This window comes from Ursus arctos, unplaced genomic scaffold (genome assembly GCF_023065955.2).
Source record: "Ursus arctos isolate Adak ecotype North America unplaced genomic scaffold, UrsArc2.0 scaffold_5, whole genome shotgun sequence".
NCBI lineage: Eukaryota > Metazoa > Chordata > Mammalia > Carnivora > Ursidae > Ursus > Ursus arctos.
Window position 1 is genome coordinate 17276737 of NW_026623067.1, and position 22956 is coordinate 17299692.

The window sequence follows — 22956 nt, forward strand, 5'->3', positions numbered from 1 at the left end:
TGAGATTGAGAGAGAGAGAGAGAGCGCAAGAGAGAGCATGAGCAGGGAGGAGAGGGAGAAGCAGGCTCCCTGCTGAGCAAGGCAGACACTTAACGGCCTGAGCCATCCAGGTGTCCCTAGCAACGGTAACTTTTAACCTAATGTTGTCTGCATATTCCTGGATTTTTAAAAAAGATTAATTTTTTTTATTTGAGAGATAGAGAGAGAGAGCAGGGGGAGGTGGAGAGGGAGGGGGAGAGAGAATCTCAAGCAGACTTGTGGATGAGTGCAGAACCTGTGGTGGGGATTGATCCCCCGACCCTGAGATCATGACCTGAGCCAAAATCAAGAGTCAAATGCTTAACTGACTGAGCCACCCAGGCGTACCTGCATATTCCTGGATTTTAATAAGTAATAGATCTTGATCACTATTAATAGTAAAATGTTATCATTATGCTTAGGTTTACAGTATTTTTTTATTGTGGTGATGTATATAGATATAGATAGATAGATGTAATATAATCTTTATCATTTTAACGATTTCTAGGTATATAATTCAATGGCATTAAATACTTTCACACTGTTGGGTAACCATTACCACTACCTATACCTAGAACTCTTTCATCATTCCTAACAAAACCTTTTTACCCATTAAATAATAATTCTCCCTTTCCCCTCACCCCAGGTCCTGGTAACCTCCAACCTACCTTCTGTTCTGTGTGTTTGTCTCTTCTAGGTAACGGCGTATAAGCTCACACCATCATACAGTATTTACCCTTCTGTGTCAGCTTATTTCACTAAGCATGCTTCCAAATTCCATCCTTGTTGTAGCATATATCAAAATTTCAGTCCTTTTTGTGTCTGAATAATATTCCATTGTATCTATATACCACATTTTGTTTATACATTCATCTATTGATGGACATTTGGGTTGTTTCTACCTCCAGGCTGTTGTGAGAAATGTTGCTATGAACATTGGTATGCAAATGTCTTTTTGATTCCCCGCTTCATTATGGATACATACATAGGAGTCAGATTCGCTTGGTTATGTGGTAGTTCTATGTTTAATCTTTTGAGAAACCACCAGACTCTTTTCCACAGAGGCTACGTCACCTTACATCCCCCCGCACTGCATGAGGGTTCCGGTTTTTCCACATCCTTGCCAACACTTATTTCCTTTTTTTAAATTACAGCCATCCTAGTAAGTATGAAACACTATCTCATGGTGGTTTTAATTTGCATTCCCTAATGAGTAATGATGTCAGGCATCTTTTTACGTACTTATTTGACCATTTGCCCGTCTTCTTTGCAGAAATGTCTGTTCAAGTCATTTTCTCATTTTTGAATTGGGTTGTTTGGTTTTTGTTGTTGAGTTGTAGGAGGTCTTTTTTTTTAGTAAAATAACATTAATACATATTAATATATCATATCAATATATTAATTATCAATAATTTATTACAATATAGTATTAATAGCTTATATAGTAATATAAACATGATTGTATTAATATTAATTGTTGTAATTATATTCTTCATCACAAATAATCATATTGATATCATTAACATATAATATATATAAGGGATACTGATATCAGAAATATAATTTACTAATATTCTTATTCTGTAGGTTGTCTTTTACTTTCTTGATAGTATCCTTTGATGCAGAGAAATACTTAATTTTGATGATGCCCAACTTATGTTTCTTTTGTCATCTGTGTTTTTGATGTCATGTTTATGACATCCATGTCATATCCATGAAGTCGTCACCAAATCCCATGTCATAAGTACATCTCCAGTGTTTACTTCTATAAGGTTTATGTTTTTAGCTTTTCCATTTAGGTCTTTGATGATCCATTTGGGATTTATTTTTGTATATAGAAGACTTGAACAACTCAAGAAACCACCCAAGCCTAACAGTTCATACACAACACTCCACCCAAACAATGGCAGAATACCCATTGTTCCCAAGGACAACTTTGTCAATTTTTGCTTTATGTATTTTGAGGATATGTTATAGATGTGTAAATGTTTTTAATTATTACATCTTATTGTATTGAACCTTTTACTGATATACAATGTCCTTTGTCTCTTGTAACCTTTTTTGATTTAAAGTCTATTGTGTCTTGTGGTGCCTGGGTGGCTCAGTTGTTAAGTGTCTGCCTTTGGCTCAGGTCCTGATCCCAGGGTCCTGGGATTGAGCCCTGCATCGGGCTCCCTGCTCCACTGGGAGCCTGCTTCTTCCTCTCCCACTCTCCCCTGCTTGTGTTCCCTCTCTCACTGGTTGTCTCTCTCTCTGTCAAATAAATAAATAAAATCTTTTTTAAAAAATAAAAAATAATAAAGTCTGTTTTGTCTGATATTAGTATAGGCAGCTCAGTTCTTTTTTGGTTACCATATGCATGGAATATCATTTTCCCTTTGAACCTATGTCTTTGGATCTAAAATGTGTCTCTTTGTAGACAACAGATAGCTAAATCATGTTTTAAAAAATCATTCTGCCAATCTCTGTCTTTTGGTTGCAGAGTTTAACTCATTTACATTTACATTTAAAGTAATTACTAAAGGGGTGCCTGGTTGGCTCAGGTTACGATCCCAGGGTCCTGGGATGGAGCCCCACACTGGGCTCCCTGCTCATCGGGGAGCCTGCTTCTCCCTCTCTTGCTCCCCTCTGCTTGTGTGCTCTCTCTCTGCCAAGTAAATAAATAGAATCTTTTAAAAAAATAATTACTATAAGGAGGGATTTAGTTCTGCCATTTTGTTATATGTTTTCTATTTGCCTTATAATTATTTCCATTTCCCGTATTACTGACTTCTTTTGTGTTTACTTGATATTTGATTGAAACATTTTGATTCCTTTATTTCTTTATGTGTATAATCTAAAGATTTTCTTTGTGGTTTCCAAGGCGATTACATTTAACACTCTGAAGTTATAGCAATCTAATTCGAGTTTATACAAATTTAACTTCAATAACATACAAAGACTCTGTTCCCATACAGCTTGATCCTCCCCTACTGATATCATAGGCATCTTTATACATTGTGTGTTCAACAATGTAAATTAATATTTGTTTTTATGCATTTATCTTTTAAATCACATAGAAAATAAAAAGTGGAGTTACAAACCAAAGTTACAATAATACTAGCTTTTATAATTGCCCATTTATTCACTTTTATCTGAGATCTTCATTTCTTCTTTGAGTTAGTACCTAGTGTCCTTTCATTTTAAGCTGGACTCCTATTAGTATTTTTTGAAGGGTAGATGTAGTGGTTACAAACACCCTCAGCTTTTGTTTATCTGGGACTGTCTCCTTTCTCCCTAATTTTTGAAGAACAGTTTTGCTGGATTTAGAATTATCAGCTTTATTATTATTTGTTTTTTGTTTGTTTTCAGCACTGAATAGATCAACCTTCTCATCTCCAAGGTTTCTGATGAGAAGTCAGCTGGTAGTCTTAATGGGAATCCGTTGTATGTGAAAAATCACATCTCTCTTGCTGCTGGTAAGATTCTCCCTTTGTCCTTGGCTGTTGGCAGTATGATTATAATGTGTCTTGGTAGGGATTTCTCTGAGTTTATCCTACGTGTAATTTGTTGAGCTTGTTAGATTTGTAGATTCATATCTTGCAAAAACTTGGGGGAATTTTTGGATATTATTTCTTCAAGTAATTTCTCTGCTCCCCTCTCTTGCTCTTCTCCTTCTGGAACTTCCACAATCTGTACATTGGTTGGCTTGATGGTATCCCACAGTTCTCTTAAGTCCTGTTCATTTTTCTTCCTTCTTTTTTTCTTTATGTTACTCAGACTGAATAAACTCATTTAGACTATCTTCAATTTCATTGATTATTTCTCCTTCCTGATAAAAAACTGCTGACAAGCCCCTTTAGTGATTTTTAAATTTCAGTTGATGTACTTTCAGCTCCAGCATTTCTATTTGATTCTTTTTCTAGAACTTAATCTTTTTATTGATATTTTGTATTTGATATTATTCCCATACTTTCCCTTAAACTCTTTAGACATGGTTTCCTTTGGTTCATTTAACATATTTAAAATAGCTGATTTAGGGGCACCTGGGTGGCTCAGATGGTTAAGCATCTGCCTTTAGCTCAGGTCATAATCCCAGGGTTGTGGGATCGAGCCCCGCATCGGGCTTCCTGCTCAGTGGGGAGCCTGCTTCTCCCTCTCCCTCTGCTGTTCCCCTGCTTGTGTGCACTCGCTCTCTCTGTCAAATAAATAAAATCTTTTTTAAAAAATAGCTAATTTAAAGTCTTTGTCTAGTAAGCCCAATGTTTGAAAGTCCTCAGGGACATTTTCTGTTGATGACTTTTCTCTGTGTTGGGCATATGTTTTTTGTTTCTTTGCATGTCTCATAATTTTTGTTGTTGAAAACATGATATTTTAAATAATAAGTCTAAGATCTCTTGCTCCTTCAGGGTTTGTTGTGTCTGATTGTTGTTGTCATTTGTTTGCTTAGAGACGTCTCTGAACGAATTCAGTAAAGTCTGTATTCTTTTTTTTTTTTTTTTTTTTTTTGTGGTGGCCACTTATGTCTTTGCTCAGTTAGCCTAGTGGTCAGCTAATGGTTAGACAGAGATTCCCTTGAACACCTGAATCTCCCAGTTTGTGCCAAGGGGCTCTGTGTGGGTGTTGAGATATCCCTTCAACACTCAACCAGGCAGTTGACAACTCTGTCTTAGGCTTGACACCAGCTTGAGTAATGCCTCAAGATAAACTAGATGTGCTTAGGGCTTTCTTGGGTCTTTTTTCCATGCAGTGCAGTCTTAGTCCTATGCATAGCCCATAGAATGCATATGGCCTTTTAGATTTTCACGAATATGTTGGAGCTTTTCAAAGCCCCCTATAGATATCTAATTCCTGAGCTTTTCCTTTTAAACTTTCTGATGAGCTTAATGCTTGCCTCAACTGTTTGCCCACCCCGGGCAGTTGCAATATTAAACAATTGCCTATGTTATTTTCAACCAGTGCCCCTGAGGACAGGCTGTTCACACAGGTTGAACTGTGAAATCAAGTCAAATACAGATAGTCTTGAGAGGAGAGTCTTCCAGGGAATCACCAGGTAGTTCAAATAATGACAACTGTCTGAGAATGGGGCTTTAAAGGGACTTTATGCTCCTTCCAGGGGCTGCCAGGCTACTGGTTTGCACCGTGATAGCAGGCTGCTGATTTTTAAGGCTACTGCAGAGCTGTGAAGGAGGAAATGAGAATAAAGCAAGTTAAAATGTTATAAAGCTCAGGTTATTATTTTTTTTTAACTGAGATTTGGCTGTTTATTTTTTTTTTGAACAAACACTCTCTGGATTGCTCCAAGATTTTGGTTATTTTCCAGAGTTCGGAAATAGTTAATTCTGACATCTTTTTCCGTGTTCACATTGCTTTCGTGGAGGAGAGGATGTTTAATGCTCCTTACTCTGCCTTACTTCTGGATATTTGATTTTTGACTCTTGATTACTTTATAATGTTCTGACTCAAGTCTGAATTCTCCCTGGAGCCCCCTAGGGTTAATTTCTTTACTGATAGTTGGCAACTGGGTTTATGGGTCTGACAAACCTGGCTTGGTTATTGAAGGGGGTTCTCTAAAAGCTGCTCTTTTGAGCTTTCTGTAAACAAGATTCCTCTCAGAGATGTTGTCGGTTTGAGCTGGTGACACAGCATGACCCATATTTATGCAAATAAGGGCCTTGGGGAGCTGGCACAGGGCATGTCTCTGGGACCTCCAGTACTCTTGCTGCACCATATTCTTTGCCTTTAAATAAAAGCCTATGTGAAGACACCCTGTGAAGTCTGGTGAACCCTTTCAAATAACAAAGTAGGAAACTCTTTGCAGTGGTCTATCCATACAATGCAGCTGTAGAAAAGAATGTGAAAGATCTCTGTGGACCGATATGGAAAGAAACACAGAGCATACTGTTAAATGAAAATGCAAGGGGCAGAAGTGTGTTTTAGTACACTATTTTTTACATAAGAAAGGGGAGAAATATAAGAGTATGTAAGTGTTTGCTTGATTTGCATAACGAAACACAGGATACACACACAAACTATTAAAAATGATTAACTATGAAAGCAGTGGAAGTCAGATATCCCAACATAAATTTCCATACTGGTTTTATTTTTGAATAAATTATGAATAAATCATAAATAAATCATGAATATATCACCCATTCGAAAAAAATTAAAATTTCAAAGTAAATGAAGGAAAAAAAGAAAAGAAAAATGAAGTCATATGTCCCAATGGTATTATAGAAGTTCCTAGTAGGTACCAACATATAAAGATAGGAGAATAATAGATATGCCAAAACATAAGCATAAACAACAAAATTAAATAGCTACAAAGATACAAAGGCCAAGTCCCACTTAGGTAGCATAAAAAGCCTTGGATTATGGCCTTAGTTTAGGATTTCTGAACAGTAGCAATGTGACATGCTGGGCAAGATATTTCTTTGCTGTAGGGGCTGTCCTGCATGCTGTAGGATGTTCAGCAGTATCCCTGGCCTTTACTTACTAGATACCAGTAGCACCCCCCCCACACACACACAATTGTGACAACCAAAAGTCTCCATACATTGGCAAATGTCCAGGGGAGGGGAGTCACCTAAAGCACCCCCACTTGACAACCACTGTTTCGTGGGTCTAAATAGTAAGTGGATTTTCTGAGCATCTCATTAAGAACTCCTCGAAAAAAAATTCAGTGAATGTTTTCCTGGCAACTGATCTATTTCCCAGAACTAGTCTTTCACGGAAATGTCAAAACTTTCATATGATAGTATTTTCCAGTTCTTTGTAAAATTATTAACATAAGCACGATTCAGCAAGTGTCTTATTTAGCAACTGTTGAGTGACATTAACGATTTATCAGAAATATTTTTCCTTTTAAATAAGATTTTTAAATTGCTGAATCATTTGGTGTCACTTTATTACTTTGAATCTTTTTGTGTGGTAGCCAATTTCTACTTGTCTAATGATATTAGGCCAATGGCATTAAACACTTGTGTCTGCTTATACACTTTTCGGTAGAGTTTCTTATATAAAATCGAGGGGGAGGGACACCTCTAATACGAATTTGAAGTAACTCTGTTAGGGACTCCTTTTCTTTCTTTAACCTTTCTTTGGGAGTCTGGAATCTTTCAAGAGTTTGACCAGTGGGCGGTAAGGACGATCATTAATTAGCTCTGCATCTGTGAGAACCCCCATCTCACAATAACCTAAACCCAGAGGCCCCTGCTAGCTCAGTAGCTCACAGCGCTGGCAGCCTGACTTGCAGTAGGGGAAACAGAAGGAGCTTTTTCTCCCTCAGCTCTACGCAGGAGCTTCTGGGAGTGATGCAGGTGGCCATAATTATTTTTAAACATGATCGTTCCATTTCTGAAGAAAGCAAATCAAACCTGTAATCAGGAGACTGGTCCACAGATTAAAAACACAGACATCTGCGTGAGCTGGGCGTCAAGTCTCTTTCTTCCTCCCGGTCCTGTTTCGGAGGTTTATTTTTAACGTGATTAATTTCAGCTGAAGGATCAGGGCAGCTCGCATTGCCCAGGAGAATCACCTCGGTTTACTCTGCCTCTGAACTCAGGTGGAGGGGTTTCCTCGTTGAATGGGACCTACAGTTCAAAGCAGGAAAGCGAAGACCGTTCTCTGGCCGAGATGGAAAAATTCTCTTCCTTCTGAAAGTCTAAAGATGGGATACGCTCAAATTAAGTCTTCGACCAGCAAGTGAATCTTGAACCGCTCTCTCCTCTTCCCCAGCGCCTCCTAAGTACTTGCAAGTCCTTTCCCAATGCACGCGAGTGCGCGCGTGCAGACTCGGAGCTCGGCTCGCAGGCCGGGGAACTCTCCCTCGAGCACCCGCTAAATAGCAAACAGATGCCCGGGATGCCAAAGATCTCACGGACTAGGGCACCGCCCGGGACTCCCGGCCCGGCAGTTTCTGAGTGATGGAAAGGCTGGCCGCACGACTGTTGCTTGAAACGAGCCGGCTTGCAAAGCAGAACATCCCCCTTCCACCCCGGAGCCTCAGAGGAACCCCCCCCACCGCCTTTCTGTCGGCCACTCCTCCAGCCCCACTTGCCAAGCTCATGACCTGGTTTCCATCTTTGCACTCGCTGCCCGGGCTGCGTGAGTCCCGAGCTTACTCAGGTGGCGAATTTAGGGCCAACGATTTGGCACGCGGAGTTAGTTCTGATGGCGCGGATGTCCCCCCAAGGGTAATTTCAGAGTGCGCGTCCGAGAGCCCAGATCCTTAAACCTCACACTCCAGCCCCTAGCACTCGCACCCCCGGGTAGTGGCCAGCAGGTGTGCTCTTCGCAGGCGGTCCTGCAGTCAAGGAAAAGAGCGTACTCTGCGCTTGTCTCTTCCGACAACACTTGAAGCCGCACCGGGGCGCATCCAACGAATCTCATTAATCCAAACATCCACCCGACCAAGGTGTCCCAAGTTCGAGTTTGATCCGACAGTCCCCTTCCCGCGTCGACGCTGGAAGCCTCATCTACCCGGGCTTTCCCTTTCGACCCAAAGGGGCGCGCGCTGCGGTGCGCCGGATCCGCCTCTTCCCCGGGCTCTGGCGGGGCGGGGGTGGGTAGGCAGGGACCTAGATCTGATTAGCTGGGAGGGGGAAGCCGTGGTCCCAATCGCTCGCTCCTGTCTCCCAAGCTTCTAGAGGAGGAGGAAGAGGTGGAGGAGGGACGATATAGAGAGGAAGAGCGGGGGTCCCATCACTGAGCACCCTGGTCAAGGTTGGAGTCGCCGCCGCCGTCTTCCGGCTCTCGAGTCGCCCTCGCCCCGGGCCCAGCCATGGGGCCCCCTTCCAGCTCCGGCTTCTACGTGAGCCGCACAGTAGCCCTGCTGCTGGCGGTGCTGGCGGCCGCGCTCCTGCTAGCGCTGGCCGTGCTCGCCGCCCTGTACGGCCGCTGCGCGCGCGTCCCGCCGTCGGAGCTTCTCCACCGCGGGGTCCCGGACGCCACACCCTCCCCGCCCGGCGCGCAGGAGGAGCCGCTGCCCACCCGGCTGACCGGCCCCACCCGTGAGCCGGCCGTGACGGCCACCCCGAGCAGCGGGCGCCCCCCAGGACCCTGGGACCAGCTGCGCCTGCCGCCCTGGCTCGTGCCGCTGCACTACGAGCTGGAGCTGTGGCCCCGGCTGCGGCCAAACGAGTCCTGGGCTCCGATGTTGACCTTCAGCGGCCGCGTGAACATCACGGTGCGCTGCACCGTGGCCACCGCGCGGCTGCTGCTGCACAGCCTCTTCCTGGACTGTGAGAGCGCCGAGGTGCGGGGTCCTCTCTCCTCCGGCACCGGAGACGGCGCGGTAGGCCGCGTGCCCGTGGACGGCGTGTGGTTCGCGTTCGACATGCAGTATATGGTGCTGGAGCTCGGCGGCACCCTGCAGCCCGGGAGCCAGTACGAGCTGCAGCTCAGCTTCTCCGGCCTGGTGTACCAGGATCTCAGGGAGGGACTCTTCTTCAACGTCTACACGGACCAGGGGGAGCGCAGGTAAGGGCAGGCCGGCCCTGGTCCCCTCCGTCCCCGCCCCCGCGTCTCCCGGCTTCCGCCGAGAGGCCAGCCGCCTACCTGCGTCCAGGTGCGCGTGTCCTGCCCTTCCCCAAAAGCCCCCATCACTCGCGACGGTTTCTTGGAGAGCCAAAAGGCGAGCGCCTCCTTCCTCCCCTTCTCTTCAGAAACCCTGCTCGTAATAGAGGCTACCAGACCGCGGTCCTAACTCTGGCCAATTTTTAGCACCATCCCCGCCCACCCAGTTTCTATCGTTGCCCTTATTTTAAGGTCGCTGCTATCCCAGTTTACCGTTGTCTTCGGAAAGCCCCCTTTTTGCTCTGATCCAGGATTGCTTCACCACAGTGAGCAAATCCCTTCCTACTCAAAGTTTGGTCCGCCGACCGGCAGCAGCTGTTAATCTGGGAGCTTCTTCGAAATGCAAATACCCCACCCTCGACCAAAGGATCAGAATGTGCGTTTTAAGAGGATCGCCGGGTGATTTCTGGGCATTAACTTTGGAGAAGCTTGAGGCTGTCGTACCCTTGTGTCTCTCGGTTCCCTTCCCAAGCGCGTCTTACCGCTCAGCTCCCTGCTCTCCTTCCGCGCTCTGTAGCTGCGCTCTTGCAACAAATAGACTCACGTCGGTGCTATCCGCATATATATATATTTTCTTTTTGCTGAGGTTCTCCAAAACTTAAGAATCCCCTTTAATCCATCCTCTCCCGTCCCCTGCCTGGGGACCGAGTCTTGTTTTGTGGGTGAGCCGCAGCTTCCCCGACCCCTTCCAAGCTTTTTGAACAGCTCTGCAGAGTATGGGGAGCCGACGCTTTCGGGATTTCTTCCTTGGGAAGAAAATAATAATAATAATAATAATAATAATAATAATAATAATAATTAATAGCGGTGACAAGAGACCCCCCCCCCGAGTTTGCAAGCTCACGTAGCGTACATGTGTTCTCTTTACACTCATTGGGATAATGCTTTCCACACGGAATGTTTCCAGCTCAAGAATTACCTCTTTCCACGCTCTGCGACCACGTTACTGACCTGGGGCGGGCGCCGGGGAAATTGTGTATGTGGGAGACACCGAAACGGTCTGTCTTCAAACTGGCGCTCTTCTTCGCTCACGCACCGGTGGGGCCTTTGCGGTTTAGACAACTGCATGTGCTTTGCCTTTTATTATTAGAGAAAATGTTCTCAGATGTTCTCTGAGGGAAAGGAACCTACTCAATTACCCCCTAAATCGTCTCCTGCATTATTTTCAAAAACTTCAGGACTTTGAAAGTAAGTTGAATAAGCTGCCTTAGTGGGCGTGTAATCTGTGACTTTTTTTTTTAAAGGACTATATGCTTGGGGTTTTCTTTTTTTTTTCTTTCTTTCTTTCTTTCAAAAATGCATCAAGGCTTGAAAAATAGTTTTGGAAATTTTCTCATTAGGATGATGTGTTACCAGATTTAAGGGCACAGGAGACCTTTTGAAATTACTGTGTGGGTTCAGAATACAGGATTTTTCAGGGGGGATGAGGACACTGAACACACACTGGACAGTATTTTCTGCTGTCACAGCAGTAAATCATTTGCTAATGCATCTCTTCCTCCTTCTTAATGAGGCCGTGGCCTGGATAGACTGTGCTCGCAAACATGGGAAATGAAATTGCCTTTCCATTTTTCTATTGTGTTGCCAAGTCCAGTGGTAACTAGAAACCGTAGTTCGAGAACATTAAAATTCAAACAAGCAGAAATCCTAATAAAGTCCCCCAGATGTTCACAGACCCATGTAGAGTTACAGGCTTGCGGCATCTTAGAGGAGCGCCTGCTTGGAAATTGCTCCTCTGCGTCTCTGCTTTGGAAACCACAAGGGAGAGAAACCTCCAGTTGTGCTGGAAGCCAAGGTCACCCAAAACTTGGACAACCTGACGAGTGTGGTGAAGCCGATTTTGGAAGCCCACCAGGCCCAAGTTTGAGCTCTGTGACTTGAGTCAGGCTCTCCATGTCTCTGAGCTGGTGGCCTCATTCATGGAATAGACCCAAGTGTCACCCTTTAAGGTGATGTGAGAATTCACAAGAAGGAGGACAGGGTCTGGCACATACTCTGGGCAGTGGTCACATGGTATAACTGTCAGGAGCAGCCTCTTGCTATCCAAACACGGAACCTGCCACATTCCTGGTCTACGCGAACCTCAGAAGATTCCACCTGGGGAGAAACTGCCTGCCAAGTGCACATTCTTCTTGGAATGTCTCCGATGCTAGCTGCCAGTGGTTGGAACGTGTTTCCTTCTCTTTGGTGACCCCTTATCACAGTCTGGACAGGCTGCAGTTTTTAAATAATTTTACTCAACACTAAGGAAAAAGAAAAAGCAAATCATTCCAGAAAATACAAACAGCGTCCCTATCTCGCACTTCTAAGGCTTAGGTGACTAATATTCTAGCTTCAGACGTTGCTGGACAGGTTTCTGGTCTGTTCTCGCTCTTTCTCCGCTTGGCAGGTGCCATTCCATTTCTGCCACAGAGGAGACATCTACTGGATGCCTTAGACGTGTTCGTCTGTGTGTCAGTGTCTGCTTCTCTCCTTCCACGTGTAGAAAGCTGAGAGCAAAATCCACATGTTAATGCTTCTGGAAGCCGTATTTCTCAGACTTCATTCTCTGGCACATCACTCTTCCAGGTTTTCCATATTCACATACCTCTAGCCATATTTATTTTTTTTTACTAAAAAAATCACTCAATTTAAACAACGATATTAAGTAGATTTATTAAAAAGCAACTCTACCATATCAGAACTTACAGTCATGGTGCTGTAGAGTCACTAATACAACGAAAACACGATGTTATTAAGTTCTCCTGTTAGGATCGTCTGCTGAAGGATCCAAAGTCTGAATCTGAGGGCTGCTCTCTCTTTGTTAAAAAGAGAAATTAGAATCCGGTGTTCAAGTTAAGCAACACCAAACCAAGATTTTCTCTTGACCTTACCAGGAAGATTCATAAAATTTGAAAAAGACTGACTTTCTCATATGTGAGTCGGATCTTTATAACAGTGTGTCTGCGAGCTACCCCAAGCCTTCTCCACCCATACTTGGGGAAATCCTGAATTAGAGTAGTGGTTCACAAACCTTTGATGTATAGTAGAATCCCCAGAGGAGTTTATCAAACAGGGTCCTGGGGCACACCCTCAAAAATTCCAGATCAATACACTCACGTTCATAGTCATAGCCACAAGGCAGAAGTCACACACGCTCATCAGTGGATGAATGGATAAGCAGAAGGTGGCTTATACATACGTGGGAATATTATTTAGCCTTAAAAAGGAAGGACGTTCTGGGGCATCTGGGAGGCTCAGTCAGTTAAGTGACTGGCTCTTGATCTCAGGTCTTGATCTCAGGGTTGTGAGTTCAAGCCCCCCAAAAAAGGACGGACGTTCTGATACATGGTAAAACATAGATGAACTTTGAGGACGTTTTATGTAACTACTACCGAGAGTAGTAAAATTCTGAAATAGAAAGTAGAATGTTCGTTGCTAGAAAGTAGAATGTTCCTTGCTAGGAGCTGGGGGAGTGGGAAGTTGCCGTTTAAATGGGGACATTGGTTGTTTCTGGTTTTTGTCTATTAGACATAAAGCTTCCATGAGCAATTGTGTATGAGTTTTGGGCTGAATATGAGTTTTTGTTTTTCCGGAATAAATGCCCCCGAGTATAATTGGTGGGTCTTATGGTTGTTTCTTGTTCAATTGTTAAGAAACTTCTAACTTGTGTCCCAAAGTGTCTGTACCATTTTACATTCCCACCAACAAAGTATGAATGATAGTTTCTCTGCATCTTAGCCACCATTTGCTTTTACCACTGTTTTCTATTTTAGCTGCTTTGATTCAAATATAGTGATATCTCATTGTGGTCTTAATTTGCATTTTTCTGATCCGTAGTCAGACGTGTTATCCATTGCACCACTGGCTTGCACTTAATTTTTATTTTTCTAATGGCTACTCATGCTCATCGTCTTCTCATGCTTGTTTGGCATTTGTATATCTCCTCATGTCTTTTGCCCATTTTCTAATTGAGTTGTTTTTACTGTTGAATCCTGAGAGTTCATTATATATTCTAGATCGGAGTCTGTTGTGAGACATATGGTCTACAAATAGGTTCTCCTGGTTTGTAGCTTGTTTTTTCACACTCTTAGTAAGGTCTTTCAAGGGGCAAAAGTTTTTAATTTTAATGAGGTCCAATTTATCGATTTTTTATTTATTTTTAATTTTTTCCCAATTTATCAATTTTTAAAACAGACCATGCTTTTGGTATCATGTCTAAGAATGCTTTCTTAAAAGGACTCTTTTAGAGTAGTTTTAGGTTTACAACTAAATTAGAGGGAGGTACAGAGATTTCCCGTTTAGCCCCTGCACCTGCACATGCATGACGTCGCCCATTATCAACTTCACTCACCAGAACGATATATTTTTTTAACCAGAGATGAACCTATATTGATACACCCATGACTACTCAAAGTCCATAGTTTACCCTATGGTTCACTCTTGGTGTTGTACATTCTATATGTTTGGACAAATGTATAATGACATATATCTATCATTATAATATCATACAGAGTATTTTAACTGACCTAAAAATCCTGTTATTTGCCTATCCGTTCCTTGCCCCATCATTGATCTTCTTGTATCCATGGCTTTGCCTTTTCTAGAATGTCTTATATTTGGAATCATACTATATGTACATAACCTTTTCAGATCTGGCTGCTTTAACTTGATAATATGCATTTAAGATTCCTTCATGTCTTTTCATGTCTTGATCATTTCTTTTCAGCACTGAATAATATCCCATTCTCTGGATGCACCATAGTTATCCATTCCCCTACTGAAAAATATCTTAGTTGCTTCCAAGTTTTGACGATTATGAAAAAAGCTGCTCTAAGCTCTTTGTGTAGGCTCTTGTGTAGACATAAACTTCAGCTTCTTTAGGTAAATATCAAAGAGTATAATTTCGGAGTCATATGGTAAGAATATGTTTTGTTTTGTAAGAAACCACAAAACTGACTTTCAAAGTGGCTGTACCATTTTGTATTCCCACCAACACATCCTCACCAGCATTTGGTATTGTCAGTGTTCTGGCGTTTGGCCATTCTAATAGGTGTTCAGTGGTTTCTCACTGTTGTTTTAATTTCCCTGATGACATATGATGTGGAGCATTTTTTAATATGCTCATTTGCCATCTGTGTAACTTTTCTGGTGAGTTGTCTGTTGAGGTTTCTGGCCCGTTTTTTAATTGACTTGTTTGTTTTCTTATTGCTGAGTTTTAAGAGTTCTTTGTATATTTTGGAGAACCGTCCTTTATCAGATATGTCTTTTGCAAGTATTTTCTCCCAGTCTGTGGCTTGTCTTCTCATCCTCTTTATACTGTTTTTTGCAGAGCAGAAGTTTTCAGTTTTAAAGAAGTCCACTTTATCAATTATTTCTGTCATGGATCACGTCTTTGATGTAGTATCTAAAAAGACATCACTATACTCAAGGTCATTTAGGTTTTCTCCTATGTTACCCTTAGGAGTTTTATATTTTTTAATTTTACATTTTAAAGTGACACATTGTGAGTTAATTTGACCCATTAAGAGTTAATTTTTGTGAGGGGTGGAAGGTTTGTGTCTAGATTCAATTTTTTTTTTTGCATGTGGATGTCTAGTAGTTCCAGCAATGTTTGTTGAAGAGACTCTCATTACTCCATTGCATTGCCTTTGCTCCTTTGTCAAAGATCAGTTGGCTGTATTTGTATGGGTCTCTTTCTGGACTCTCTATTCTGTTGCATTGATCTATTTGTCTCTTCTTTCACCAATATCACACTCTCTCGACTACCACAGCTTTATAGTAAATCTTGAAGGCAGGTGGTGTCATTCTTCCAAGTTTGTTCTTCTCCTTCAATATCATGTTGGCTATTCTGGGTCTTTTGCCTCTCCATATAAACCTTAGAATTGGTTTGTTGAAATCCACAAACTTAACTTGCTGAGATTTTTATTGGGATTGCATTGAATTTACAGACCAAGTTGGGAAGAACTGACATCTGGATAATATGACTCTTCCTGTCCATGAACATGGAATATCTCTCCATTTATTTAGTTGTTTTAAAAATTTCATTCATCAAAGATTTCTATTTTTCTTCATATAGATCTTATACATATTTTGTTAGATTTATACCTAAGTATTTCATTTTGGGGGGGTGCTAATATAAATGGTATTGTGTTTTTAATTTTAAATTTCATGTGTTAGTGTTGGCATATAGGAAAGCAATTGACTTTTTTTTTGTTGTTGTTGTTAAGATTTTATTTATTTATTTGAGAGAGATAGAGGGAGAGAGAGAGAGCACACAAGCCAGGGGAGTGGCAGGGAGAGAGAAGGAAAAGCAGGCTCCCTGCCAAGTAGGAAGCCCAACATGAGACTTGATCCTGGGACCCTGGGATCATAACCTGGCCAAGGGCAGTTGCTTAACCACCCAGGCACCCCAGCAATTGGCTTTTGTATATTAGTCTTGTATAGTGCAACCTTGCTATAATTGCTTACTAGTTCCAGGAGTTTTTTTTGTCAATTCTTTTGGATTTTCTACGTAGACAATCATGTCATCTGTGACTAAAGAGTGTTTCGTTTTCTTTCTTCACAATCTATATATCTTTTATTTCCTTTTCTTGACTTATTGCATTAGCAAGGACTTTCAGCACCATGTTGACGAGGAATGGTGAGAGGGGACACCCTTGCCTTATACCTGACCTTAGTGGGAAAGCTTTCAGTTCTCACCATTAAGTATGAAGTTAGCTGTAGATTTTTCATAGTCTTTATCAGGATGAGGAAGCTCCCCTCTATTCCTATTTTATTGAGAGTTTTTATCATGAACGAATATTGGATTTTGTCAAATGCTTTTTCTGCATCTTTTGATAAGATCATTTGGTTTTTCTTATTTAGTCTGTTGATGTGATGGATTTCATTAATTAATTTTCAAATGTTGCATCCTCCTTGTATACCTGAGATAAGTCTCACTTGCTTATGGTCTACAATTCTTTTTATACATTGTTGGATTTGATTTGCTAATATTTTGTTGAGATGTTTTGCATCTGTGTTCATGAGAGATATTGGTCTATAGTTTTACTTATTTATTTATTTTTGGTAATGTCTTTGTCTGGTTTTGGTATTGGGGGTATTGTTGTCTTCACAGAATGTGTTAGGAATTATTTCTCTGCTTTTTTTTTGGCAGATTCTGTCTTTTAAGGAATTGGTCCATTTTATCTAGACTCTCATATGTCTGAGCACAGAGTAGTTCATAGTACTCCTTATTATCCTTTTAATGTCCCTGGGATCTGTACTGGTGACTCTCTCATTTCTGATCTTAGTATTGATAGAGCTGAATTAATATTTATCATGTGTATTATTGTTTTCTGTTTATTGCCATTGTTCTTTGTTCCTGTTTTTGTCTTCTACTCCTTTTCTGCTTTTCCTCACTGTGTTCTGCCAATCTGTGAACATAGCTTAGCTAAATTGACAATTCCATAGATATTCTGCATAAGTGATTGTACTGTCTCAAATAAAGACAGTTTTACTTCTTTGTTACTTTTATTTCTTTTCCTTGCCTTACTTCCATGTCTAGAGCCTCTATTAAAATGTTGGTTAAAAGTGGTTAAGTGCACATAACCTTGTTTTGTTCCTTAAGGTGAAAGCATTCAGTCTTGCACTGCTACTTGTGAGTTTTTTCCTGTAGTTTTTCTTCTTCTTCCTCTTCCTCCTGTTGTTTTTCTTCTTCTCTTCCTCATCCTCCTCCCTCTTGCAGATTCCCTATATCAGATTGAAGAAGTTCCCTTCTGGTTTTTAATTTTCTGAGAATTTTTATCAGATTGGATGCCAGATTTTGCCAAATGCTTTTTTTGCATCTATTGAGACGATCATATTTTTTTCTTTTTTAGTCTGTTAATATGGTAAATTACGTTGATTGATTTTCTAATGATAAATTAACATTGTATTTGCTAGATAAATCCCACTTGATTTTGAGGTAGTATCCTTTTTGTTTTGTTGCATTTGATTTGTTAAAATTTTGTTTTTCATTTTTGTATCCATGTTCATGGGTTTTCTTTTTCTTTGTCTTGTTTTGGTATCAGAGTAACACTGGCTTCAAATAATAAATGTAGAAGTTTTTCTTCTTTAATTTTTTGGAAGAATTTATATGGAATTGGCATTAATTCTTCCTTAAATTCTTGGTTGACTTTCACTGATGAAGCCACGTGGGCCTGGAGTTCTTTTGTGGGATGGTTTTTAACTACAAATTAAATCTCTTTAATGACTAAAGGGCTATTTTGGTTATCTATTTCTTTGTGAGCAAGCTTTAGGAGTTTGGGCCTTTCAAGGAATTTGCCCGTTTAATCAAAGTTGCCAAATTTAAGTACAATTAATGTTTTCCAAAATATTCCTTTATTATTATTTTAATATTGATAGAATCTGTAACTACATCACCTCTCTCATTCCTGACATTGGTCATCTGTGTTTTCTCTCTTTTGGGAGCTTAAGCCCTGGTTCTGATATCTCCTCTGCCACTTACTAAGTGTCTAACCAGTTGCATATACTCCAGAGTCCTCAGCTTTTTGTAAGTTAAAAGGGTGCGGTTCTTCAAGGTCTCTTCCACTTCTGATAGATAGTAAGTTTGATAAGTGTGCCTTGAGATTTATATACTTTATTAATCTTCTTGTGGAACCAATTTTTTGTTTCAATGATTTTCTCTATTGTTTTTCACTTCAATGCTTTATATATTATTCTTTATTATTTCCTTTCTTCTTCTTACTTTGGGCTTCCTTTCTTTTCCTTATTCTTTTTTCTTTTTTTAAGATTTACTTATTTTAGAGAGAGAAAGAGCGCTCAAGGGAGGAGGGACAGAGGGACAGGGAGGGAGGCAGAGAATCCACAGGCTGACTCCCCGCTGAGCGCAGAACACCATGCAGGGTTCAGTCTTACAACCTTGAGATCATGACCTGAGCCAAAATCAAGAGTCAGATGCTCAACCGACTGAGCCATCTTGGTGCCCCTTTTTCTTTTTCTATTTTCTTCAAGTGGGTGCAAGGTAATTGATTTAAGATATTTTTCTTCTCTAACATAGGTGTATAGAGATATAAATTTTCCACTAACTACTGCATTAGTGGCATGCACAAATAATGTCATGTTGTTTTTTGAAATTTTCATTCAGTTCAACATACTTTATAGTTTCCCTTTTGATTTCTTCTTTAACTCATGGGTTATTTAGAACTGTACCATTTAGTTTCCAAATATTTGTGCATTTTTTCATTTTTTCATTTTTTTATTGAGTGCCTGACATTTCAAAGTTTATGCTGCTGAATGCATATTTTTATGTTACTTTAATGAATGCTGTCTTTTTTATTTTTTTATTTTTATTTATTTATTTATTTATTTTTTTTAAAGATTTTATTTATTTATTTGACAGAGATAGAGACAGCCAGCGAGAGAGGGAACACAAGCAGGGGGAATGGGAGAGGAAGAAGCAGGCTCTTAGAGGAGGAGCCTGATGTGGGGCTCGATCCCACAACGCCGGGATCACGCCCTGAGCCGAAGGCAGACGCTTAACCGCTGTGCCACCCAGGCGCCCCTGAATGCTGTCTTTTTTAGATAGGTACATAAGTTATTTGGTGACCTTCTCAATCCTTGTTTGATCTCCATGCCTTGTGTTAAAGTCCTTTGAGAGTGGATGGAAATTCTCCTTTACTCTAGGGCTACTTTAGTTCATTGCTCAGGCATTACCTACCTGGCCTCTGTTGAAAAATCCATTTATTCTGGAGATTTCCGTACTCTGGCTTGTGGGAATTTGAACAACTCCTAGCACTGTGTGAGCTCTAGGAATTGTTCAGCCTTCCCCTCAGTGGTAGCTGTTCTTTCCCAAGCAGCGTTTCTTTGCTTGACCTCCCAAAGTGCAGATTCGTATTTGACCAAAGACTCAGCACAGGGGTGGGGAGGGGGAGGCGGATTCGGTGCAGATTTCTGGATTTCTGCCCTGCAGATTTTAGCTATCTAGATCTCTCTGGGCATCAGTCATAGTCTCCTCCACTCAGTGAGACTGCTGAACTCAGTTTCTGTTCCCTTTCCCTGGGCTGCAGTTGAGAAATTGCTTCCAGGTAGACAAAGCGACTGTAGAGGTCACCCCATTAGTTTCTCTTCTCTTGGGAATCACAGTTCTGTGCTTCCTGTTATCTTATGTCTAAAAACAGTTACTCCATAAATTTTATAAGAGTTTTTAGCTGTTTTCAGCAGAGGGCTTATTCTAGCCTATGTTCTCTGCTAGGGGTGGAAAAGAGAAGTCTGATCCTCTCTGGATTTGGTAATGTTATTAACTATAAAGTTAATCCTCGGTCTTCTTCATAATATCTTAGTTTGCTTGTAGTTTTTATGACATTATGTTTTATGAAATATATAAAAGGACCCCAGGAAAGGGAGCTGGAAAGGACCACAGGCTGGAGAGCTGGAGCCCTGGTTCTGGTACTACTCCGGTCACTTACTCGTTGTCTCCTCAGTTGTGTAAATTCCCAGGGTACCAGCTTTCACATCGATATATTAAGATGGTGGGACTCTCCAAGTTTTCTTCCACTTTTGAAATTCAGTGAAAGAATGTTCACAGCGTCCTTTAGGAATACGTCTTGTTTTTCTGATCATGCCATGTCCTTTATAAAATATAAGACTGCATAGGGAGGTATTCAGAGAAATGAGAATAGGATCATCAAGGCATGAGGGTGGGCTCACTAGTGTGAAATGGCTGGAGGCAATTAGGATCTTTGTCAGGGACAAATCAAGGGGAGAGCCATATGATCAGCATTAATCAGTGTGTGCAGGTGTAGAAAGAGTGAACAGAGGATTGAAAAAGACTTCCTTCCAGTTGCTGTTTATGCTAGGAAATCTGGCACAGTCCTCGGGGTATGACACACAAGAGAGAAATTTGAGCAATATTAGGAAAGAATTTAGAAGTATCAAAACAAGCCATGAACTCCAATGCCAAGCACACGATGTCGTTGGTGTCACGGAGAAAAGAGGTCATTTCATGATCTTATAGAAGTGCTGAACCCACATGCTTCATGTGGCTGAGCCATGTTCTCTAGGGGTTGGTCGTGCTCATCAAAGATTTAGATCCTGTATCTTTAGAAAGCAAGTGTAGCCAGCATATTGAAAAAGCACACCTCACAGCTGTGTAAAAATGCAACTGTGTTTCTCCCATTGTCCTTTTACAATTTAGTCTCTGAGATCATCTTTCCTGCTCCTGCATAAATACTCTAGCAGCCCATAATTTACCGCTCATTCTTTGGTGACAGATGATCTACGTCCACGAAGTCACAAACACTGTCCAGATGCAAAAATTAGAGAATCCAGTCCTGTGTCACATTAAAAGACTTGAACTTAATTTACTATGAAATCTCCCTTTCTCTCACTCCACACTCACTTCCCCGAGCTGGGGCGGGCTTTGGGGTAGAAGACTGCAGTGAGATAAGGAGTCAGGGGCAGTGATGTTTCCATTTCCCCAACTCGTGGTTCTAGGTGCCCCCCTCCTTCCATCTTGAGAGCTGCTGTTGCACTCCCTCCAGGTCCCATGGGACTGGGGGAGACGGGGAGAGGGGACACGTAGGGCCCTTCTTACCTGAGCCAGTACTCTTGCCATTTGGTCTGACTCTCACCCAGCACATACCTTTTCCCCTAGAGATGTCATTTTCTCGCTGTTTCTCTTTCTCCTACGATTTCCTTGACCTTGCAGGCTGCTTCCTCTATTTCTCTGTTCTGATGGTCATGACTGGACTCCTTGCTCAGCTCCACCCCCGGACGTGCAGGAGTGCGTCTCCAGCTTCCTGCAGGTGGCCCTGTTGGACAGAACCCAAGTCAGTTCCTGTACTGGCTCACTCCATGTCTCAGGGCCCACAATTCTTCCAAAGCACCCTCATCTATCCCTGACCTGGGCCTTACAGGGTCCCAAGACAGTAGCACTCTTCTTCTGTCTCTGCCTCCAAAGCAGTCAGTCCACCTGCCTTTCAGAGTCCCTCCTGGTAAGAGTTAGACTCTGACCAGTGTCAATTTCGGCTTTCCCACCAGGAAGCTGGGTACCAACCTCTAAGTCTCTTAGCCGCAGGAAGCGCTTCTGCTCTCTGTGGGATCTTCTCTCCTTCTAGCTCACCCTAGTTAGGGGTTCCCAGGATCCTGAGAGCAAGAGGGCTTGGCTAAACTACGCCCCTCCCCTGCTGAGAAATCTCTCCTCTCGTCTCTTGTGTCCACTCCGTGACCTTCCTTCCCTATATCTTTTTTTAAAAAGATTTAATCTATTTATTTATTTGAGAGAGAGCGAGAGAGAGCACAAGTAGGGGGAGGGGGAGAGGGAGAGGGAGAAGCAGACTCCCCACTGAGCAGGGAGCCCTATGTGGGGCTCTATCCCAGACAGGGATCATGACCTGAGCTGAAGGCAGATGCTTAACCGATTGAGCCACCCAGGTGCCCCCTTCCATATATCTTTGATGGAGCTGAGAAGCCCGAGAAGGGCCTTCACGTTCTTGAGGCCATCTACTTCGAAAATCTTCATAACATGGCTTGGCACCTTTCTCTGGAATTGTACATCTATTATGTCTTGTTCTTGGTGGAAACTTCAGTTTTAAGATCCTGTTGCACAAGTAATAAACAAATATGATTCATGGGCCAAGCCTTGAACCACAGACCAGTGGTGTAACATCCGTCTTTACTAAACATTTTGATTTCTGAGTGTGTCATTGTGCAAAACCAGCTCGGGGGTGGGGGACAACTTTCAGGTCTTACTTAACCCTTGGCCAGTTACGTGACTCAGCACTTGTTAGCCAGAGCTGTAGGCATATGGCATCCATACAGTGCTTTGGAACAAAATACCTTAGTGAGTGGATATTTCTTACGTGGCAGGAGCTGGAGCCCCCAAGGACATCATGTGGTCTTGACCCCCGAAGACCTCCTCTGGCACAAAAATGTGGCGAGTCCAGGATTCTCTGGCTGTTCCAGAGGGCAGGAAAGTGGCTTTGAAATACCGAGCCACTACAAGACACACTCTCTCAAATTAGCTCCCTCCCCAGCCCACCGCTGTCAACCCAGACTTCGCAGGCACTGTAATAGCATGTTTCAGTGAGCTTTGAGGGCAGGAGAGGGTGGATGGTTCTATTTTCTGAGGTCAGGCTATCCTTACAGGGTTGCTTGAGTCCAAAGCAGAGAGAGCAGGGAACAAATACCAACCTTCAATTCCCAGATGTGGCATAACCAGACCGTGTGTGTGGCTGGCTGGTCCTGACCTGGGTAGTCAAGAGTACGAGCCAGCAAGGCTGCGTGTTGTAGGGATCTTTCCCGTTTGGTTTGTTTGTATAAAGCCAGGGAGGGAATAGTTGAGTAAAATCCAAGAGTTTCTTTTCTTTCACTCCTCTAGGGGCCTGAATCATGGAATCGGAAGGCACTTGCTGGGTATTTGGT

General features: G+C 42.1%; 2 protein-coding genes and 2 long non-coding RNA genes across 7 annotated transcripts in view; 2 read left to right on the plus strand and 2 right to left on the minus strand.

The window, feature by feature from the left end:
- Positions 1 to 3458, plus strand: part of AP3S1 (adaptor related protein complex 3 subunit sigma 1) — a 136223-nt gene extending 132765 nt beyond the window's left edge. Inside the window, exon 7 of the transcript XR_008957572.1 lies at positions 3370 to 3458. The gene's annotated coding sequence lies outside the window, so the exon portion shown is untranslated. The remainder of the gene's footprint in view (positions 1 to 3369) is intronic.
- The window catches only part of LVRN (laeverin), a 91189-nt gene that overhangs the window by 10603 nt on the left and 57630 nt on the right, over positions 1 to 22956 (plus strand). For 3 of the 4 annotated variants that reach the window (XM_057307295.1, XM_026507796.4, XM_044387339.3), the window contains exon 1: positions 8780 to 9477. The exons of the other annotated variant lie outside the window; for it this stretch is intronic. In XM_057307295.1, the coding sequence (XP_057163278.1) occupies positions 8780 to 9477 (698 nt within the window). Of the gene's footprint in view, positions 1 to 8779; positions 9478 to 22956 lie in introns of those variants that run through there. 4 annotated transcript variants of the gene reach the window in all.
- On the minus strand, positions 5022 to 10316 carry LOC113261613 (uncharacterized). The gene is made up of 3 exons (XR_003318436.4): positions 9556 to 10316; positions 7374 to 9453; positions 5022 to 5177 (listed from the first exon to the last, which is right to left on the minus strand). It is a non-coding gene; the product is annotated as an uncharacterized LOC113261613 (long non-coding RNA).
- LOC125282978 (uncharacterized) lies at positions 11624 to 21640 on the minus strand. Its single transcript, XR_007190498.2, has 3 exons — positions 21590 to 21640; positions 21176 to 21344; positions 11624 to 12062 (listed from the first exon to the last, which is right to left on the minus strand). It is a non-coding gene; the product is annotated as an uncharacterized LOC125282978 (long non-coding RNA).